The following is a 6,099-nucleotide window of genomic DNA, read 5'->3' on the forward strand; positions in this document are numbered from 1 at the left end:
CCCCTCAGGGCCGCCGCCGAGAAAGGGGCGGGAAGAGCCGCCGGGGCGGCAGCCCTGCTGCGGGGGGAGGAGCGCGGCAGGAGGCGCTGCTGTTTCGCGGCGGCGGCGGCCGATCGATCCGCTACAGGAGGCCGGGGCCGGGGCCGAGCGGGGAGGAGCAGCAGCCGGGCCCCCCCGCTATCCCGGTGCCGTACCCGGAATGGTGTTGCCGTGGCAACGGAGCAGGCGGCCCCGAGGAGCCCTGGCGGCGCCGGGCCATTGCCCCCGCCTCAACCCTGTTCTTGTCACAAGCAGCACCCCCTGCCCGGCACCCTGGAGACGTGGGAGAGGGGAGCGGGTTGCCCAGCAACCAGTACCATGGCGTGGCTAAGCAGCCATCACCGGGGTTACCTGGCAACTGTTAACACAAAGGCACCATCACCCGGGCATCCCCGCCAGCCCACTACTCCCGTCGCCAGGCGACCACAGCCTTGACACCACGGCACCCGTCACCATGCCACCAGGACCAGGGGTTGCCTAGCAACTGCGACCCTAGTGCTGCTCAGCAACTGACACCAGGGTCACCCGGCAACCTGCCATGTCAAACTTAAGCCGCCCTCTCCAGTGGCAAAAGGCAGGTGGGGGGGGGGTCACTCGGCAACCATCACCATGCCGTCCGTTGCTAGGCAACCACCCCCTCACATCAGGGTTGCCGGGCAACCGTTTCTCTGTTACCACTCGCCGCCGGCTCCCGGGGGGGAGGGGGCTCGAGCTCCTTTAAGACGGGCCGGCCGTGACCGGAAGTGCCTAGCCGCACTCCATCCCCCGGCATGCCCCGCGGCAACGCCCCTCCCCTCCCAGCGTGGGGATGGCGGGCCTCCCGCCAATGGCCATGCGCCGCCCTGATAGGGGGCGGAGCCCCGCGGAGGGGCCAATGGTGGCGGTGGCCGGGCGTCCCCGGCGACCAATGGGCGCGCGGGGCGGGGCTGCGGCCAAGATGGCGGCGGCGGCGGGCCGGCCGTGGTGTGCGGGGCTGCGCTTGGCCCCGGCCCTGCCGCTGCCGCTGCCGCTGCCGCTGTTGCTGCTGGCGGCGCTGGCGCTGGCGCGGGCCGAGCAAACCGAGGAGCACTTCAAGCGCGAGCACTCGCTCACGAAGCCCTACCAGGGTGGGGGCGGGGCGGAGCTTACGGCCCCCCGGGGAGAACGGGGAACTTGAGGGCGGAGCTGGGGATCACGGGGGTGGGGCTTAGGGGTCCCAGGTTGGAACTGAGGGTAAAGGGGCGGGGCTTGCAGCCCCCAAGCTGGAACTGAGGGTGTGGGGGCGGAGCTGAGGGCCCTTGGGGACAGCTAGATGGACACAGGGTGGGGGCTGGGCCCGCAGTGCTGGGGGTGGGAGTGGGGCTGGGGGGAGCCAGGCACTGCCCCCGAGGCCACGGTGGGTGCAGATGCTTCCCTCCCTGCCCCCAGGCGTGGGCTCATCCAGCTCCGCGCTCTGGGACCTGCTGGGCAACGCCATGGTCATGACCCAGTTCATCCGCCTGACACCTGACCAGCAGAGCCGGCAGGGCGCCGTCTGGAACCGCGTGGTGAGTGCTGCAGCGTGGGATGAAGGTGCTGGCTGTCAGCCCCAGCCTGGACTCTGGCTGGCATGCAGAGCAGGGAAGAATAGGACCGCCCCTTCGCATTCCCTTTGTTTCCTTGATCTAATGGACTCCTGGCTCCTAATGAGCTCTTCTGGGGGATAATTACTTTGTGAGGAAACCAGACACTAGGGTGTAAAGGTGCAGGCTGCCTGGTCGTGATGCCCAAGGGACCTGCCTTGGAGCCAGGGAGCATTGGACCTGTGGTACCCACGTGCCTCTGACCATGCCTATGCTCTCCGCTTCACAGCCCTGCTACCTGCGGGACTGGGAGATGCAGGTCCACTTCAAGATCCATGGCCAGGGCAAGAAGAACCTCAATGGCGATGGGTTCGCCCTCTGGTACACCAAGGACCGCATGCAAACAGGTGCTAGCCCAGGGAGTGGCTTTGAGGAAGGTGGTGGTGAAACATGGGGAGGCAATCGTAGTCTCACAAGAGAAGTGGGGTGGGAAGGGACCTGTGGAGGTCACAGCTGGGCCAACCCCCTGCCTGAGGCAGCCCCGTCCAAACCATCCCAGACACATCCATCATCTAAACTCTGCAAAACAGTCCTCAGCTCTGGTACCACACCATACATTGGTCCTGACTCCGCTGCAGGGAAAACAGGGGGACCAGGGCAGCCACTGTCCTGTAAAAGGTGGTTAATAGATGATGAATGATCCCAGGCAGAAGGCATGCCCCTTCTACAGAGGAAGGCAAAGCCCTCCCAGTCCATGCAGGCGAGACCCCAATGCAGCCTTGAATCTCTCCAGTGATGGAGAGTCCACTGCTTCCCTTGGCCCTGCAGTTTTGGGCCCCTGTGGCCACTCTGCTCCAGATGCTTAGAGCACTGCCAGGAGCTGGTGGGGTTACATGCCTCCAGGGTACAGCTTCTCTCTGAAGCAGTACAGGTTGGGTCACTGACCTCAGCCACATGGTCTGATGGGCCTTTGAATGCCCAGCACTCCCGAGTGGAGGCTTCTCTGCATGTTAGGTGGATGAACTGAGTTGTGGCTCCTGATAGGGCTTGTGACTTGGTTTACCCTGGGGGTGTGACTTCAGCGCCCTGTCCAGAATGACATAGGGTGGCAGATGGCTAACAATCTCTCTCTCCCTCCCCCCTCTTCCAGGACCCGTCTTCGGGAGCAAGGATAACTTCCTGGGGCTGGGCGTGTTTGTGGACACATATCCCAATGAGGAGAAGCAGCAGGAGGTGAGGGATACTGGAAGACCACCTGGCTGGCTCATGGCTGTTGGCACTTGTGGGGCCCTTTGCCTCTCTCCTGAGTTTCTCTCTCCCACTGCCTCCTCTGGTGTCTTGTCCATGTGTGGTGGCCACCCGTGGCCCCTTCTATGTTCAGAGCAAGAGCAACAGACATAGACATGGCTGCCAGCTGGGGGAGAAGAGTGAGTGCTGTCCCCTTGAGGGCAGGGGATGCTGCCAAGCTGGGAAGAGGGAAGCAGTAGAGCCCAGTCTGCAGCACAGAGCCCTCAACTCTGAAGGCACATCCTGGACCCCCACTGCCTGTGTCAGCACCTCAGATCTCCTCCTGGGCCTCTGAATGCCATTATGCATTGAGCTCTGCTTTAGCCTGGGCCTGTCCTCCAGTCTGGATCTCTCTGGGGCATCAGTAGGGAAGGGAATCCATGAGCTAAGGGGGATCTTTCTGGCCGCTTTTTGCTCCAAAGGTGTCACTTGGTTCCGGGAAGGCCCTTGTCCAGGAGTGTGTGGCAGGATCCCTTGTCTCTCTGACCTGGGGTCTGGCTGCCTCTGACCTCAGCACACAGATCAGCAACTCTGGAGAACTGGGAACCCTTCTCCCAGCCCAGCCAGAGTCTGATCCAGCCTCTCAGGTTCCTGCCTGGCTCCATGGGCTGGGCTGGAAGGGACCCCCAAGGAAGGGTGGGGTCTCAGGGCTGGGGCAGCTTTCCTTGGCTCTGCTTTTCCTGAGATGGCCTCTCTTGGAGGGTCTGAGGTTTGTGACTGTCTCGCTTCTGTACCTCTTTTGCTTTGCACTCCCCCTGGGGACTCAGGCTCAGAAGAGGCGCTATACCCCTGGAAACCAGGTACCCGCTCACCGGGGGGCAGCTGCCAGGGCTACGCCAGTGCTCAGCCTCTCCTGTGTGTGGCTGTGGCTTCCCTGGTTTTCATGGTTGGAGGAGGGGGGAGTTTGCAGCACCTTCCCATGGCCATCTGGTGGAGGGGAAAGACTGCAGCCCATGGCTGGTGATATACAGACCTAGAGGCTGCCATGGCCTGCATATCCCTGCAGCCAGGCTTCCCCAGATCTCACACCAGGCCAAATGTGCTATGGGGGCTCTTGGCAGCATGTGTCTGGGGTGGGTGGCCATTAACAGAGCTGAGGGGCATCTCCTGGGGGGTTCTATTTAGCTGGTGGGAGGCTACAGCCATGATAGCCATGGCTTCCAGCCTAGCAGCCTCAGTTCAGAGCTGTGCCCAGAAGCCCTGCTCCCTGCAACTGGCAGTGAAGTGCGGGTGATTGCTCAGGTCTTTCCTCCTCCCACTGCAGCGTGTGTTCCCCTACATCTCTGCCATGGTGAATAATGGGTCCCTGAGCTATGACCATGACCGCGACGGACGTCCCACGGAGCTGGGCGGCTGCACTGCTATGGTGCGCAACCTGGACCATGACACCTTCCTTGTCATCCGTTACGTCAAACGGCGTCTCACAGTGAGCATGGAGCGGGGGGGGCAGCAGCGGTCTAGGGTGGGATGCGTGGCATGGCCCAACCTGAGAGCCGGTTTGTCCATTTGTCCTCCAGGTCATGATAGACATCGATGGAAAGCACGAGTGGCGAGACTGTGTTGACATACCAGGCGTGCGCTTGCCACGGGGCTACTATTTTGGCACCTCCTCTGTCACTGGGGACCTCTCAGGTATAGAATCCCGTTCCCAGTGCCAGGCTTCGCAGGGATGAGGTGCTCTGGGATCAAGGGCTCCCCTTCCTAGCAGTCCGGCAAGCTGTTAGGCAATGCCGTGGCACCTGGCGCTTACTGGAACCCAAGATGTTTCCACCAGAGCAAGGTGGTGTTGGCTTGTGAGAGCCCCTTGGGTGCCTGGGTCCCTCACACATGGGTTCCCCATGCCTGGGGGCCTCCCTACAGCTTGGTACAGTGCCCACATGCCCTCCTGTGCCCACAGATAACCACGACATTATCTCACTGAAGCTCTACCAGCTCACAGTGGAGCGCACGCCTGAAGAGGAGAAGTGGGACCGTGAGGTCTTCCTGCCTGTCGTGGACAACATGAAGCTCCCTGGCTGTGAGTGAGGGAAGCAGACTGCGGCCACATGCCCAGCACCTGGGGCTTAGGGCCCAGTCAAGCCTCTGCGGGGCTGGCATGGGATCAAGGAGCCCGGGGGGCGGGCAGCAGGCAGCACCAGGCTCATGCCATCGCCTGCCTCTTGCAGTGGATGCGCCACTGGAGCCCATGAGTGGCCTGGCCCTCTTCCTCATCGTCTTCTTCTCCCTGGTGGCCGCTGTCTTTGCTGTTGTCATTGGCGTCATCATCTACAACAAGTGGCAGGAGCAGAGCCGCAAGCACTTCTACTGAGCCGTGGCCAGCATAGGGGCTCAAGTGTTGCCAGCACACCCCTAGCCCCTGCACAAGAATCCCAATGCTCCTGGGTCTCTGCCTTGTGCCCAGAGCTGCTGCTTCCCCTGTCCCTGAGCGCCTGCCATCAGTGCCTCAAACTTTAGCCCTAGGTCTAGGACATGGCCAGGGCCCTCCCAGTTGCACCAAGACACCCCTCCCCCACAAATCCCTCTGGGTGCCAGTCCCAGCTCTGTGAACTACTGGGACCAATATTCTGCTGTCTGGGGCAGCTGCCTTGGCCTCCTGCCTTTGGCACTGCTGTTGGAGCCTCACAGCTGCCCCTAAAGCCTGGCTCAGCAGCTCCTGCCTCAGAGTGCTGAAGGGAGCGACGGGTGATGCTACCTCAAGGCCTGGAGGGTGAGAGTCTCAGTGGATGGAGACTCTCACCATGGCCCCAGCTGCCGGAGGGGGGCCTGCTATCAGAGTGAGGTGGGAAGCTGCCCCCACTTACATCCATGTGGCCTCTCTTCATATCCTTTATGAGGTGGGGGAGGTGGGGAGGGACACAGCAGGGCAATAGCTCAGCCCTTTCGGTTCTAGGCCTCTGTATATTGGGGGGGGGCTTGGGAGTAAACCAACCAGTGCCCCACAAACCTGCCTCAGTCTGGCTTTGTTAAGCGCCCATGCTCACCATGTGTGGGTGACGGAGACACCGCTGGACCCTAGCCCTCAGCGGGCAAGGACGCTAGCGTTAGGTTAATCCAGCAGGATTGGGGCTGTTGCACCATGCCTCATGGATGCAGTGCCCACCTCCACATGTCTCTTGCCCATGGAGGAGACAGGAGGAAACACACTGGTCCCACCTCCAGCCTGGCATTCCCTGCATGTCCGGAAACAAGTCACCCCAGCTCCAGGATACCAAAACGCATGACATACGGTGTC

At 62.0% G+C, this 6,099-nt stretch overlaps 1 protein-coding gene across 2 annotated transcripts; it reads left to right on the forward strand.

Annotated features, from left to right (window-relative positions):
* The first annotated feature begins 923 nt into the window (after positions 1 to 923).
* Positions 924 to 5,778, forward strand: LMAN2L (lectin, mannose binding 2 like). 2 transcript variants are annotated; one of them, XM_090051782.1, is made up of 9 exons: positions 924 to 1,145; positions 1,447 to 1,565; positions 1,870 to 1,987; positions 2,731 to 2,813; positions 3,635 to 3,667; positions 4,132 to 4,293; positions 4,385 to 4,499; positions 4,765 to 4,884; positions 5,033 to 5,778. In XM_090051782.1, the coding sequence occupies exons 1-9, from the start codon at positions 947 to 949 to the stop codon at positions 5,173 to 5,175; spliced, it is 1,092 nt and encodes a 363-aa protein (XP_089907908.1). In that variant the 5' UTR covers positions 924 to 946; the 3' UTR covers positions 5,176 to 5,778. The 2 variants fall into 2 exon arrangements, with proteins under 2 accessions (XP_089907908.1, XP_089907909.1); XM_090051783.1 differs by lacking the exon at positions 3,635 to 3,667 and having other exon boundaries at positions 5,033 to 5,777.
* Positions 5,779 to 6,099: the final 321 nt, after the last annotated feature.

The sequence above is a fragment of the Crocodylus siamensis genome, chromosome 6 (assembly GCF_052110815.1).
Source record: "Crocodylus siamensis isolate JL-2025a chromosome 6, ASM5211081v1, whole genome shotgun sequence".
Lineage (NCBI taxonomy): Eukaryota > Metazoa > Chordata > Crocodylia > Crocodylidae > Crocodylus > Crocodylus siamensis.

Bases quoted from the DNA above. Each gene is read 5' to 3' on its own strand.
- LMAN2L (XM_090051782.1), top strand. From the start codon at position 947: ATGGGCGCGCGGGGCGGGGCTGCGGCCAAGATGGCGGCGGCGGCGGGC. The intron at 1,146-1,446 runs GTGGGGGCGGGG...CCCTGCCCCCAG, and splicing joins GCTCACGAAGCCCTACCAGG to GCGTGGGCTCATCCAGCTCC. The intron at 4,500-4,764 runs GTATAGAATCCC...CTGTGCCCACAG, and splicing joins TGTCACTGGGGACCTCTCAG to ATAACCACGACATTATCTCA.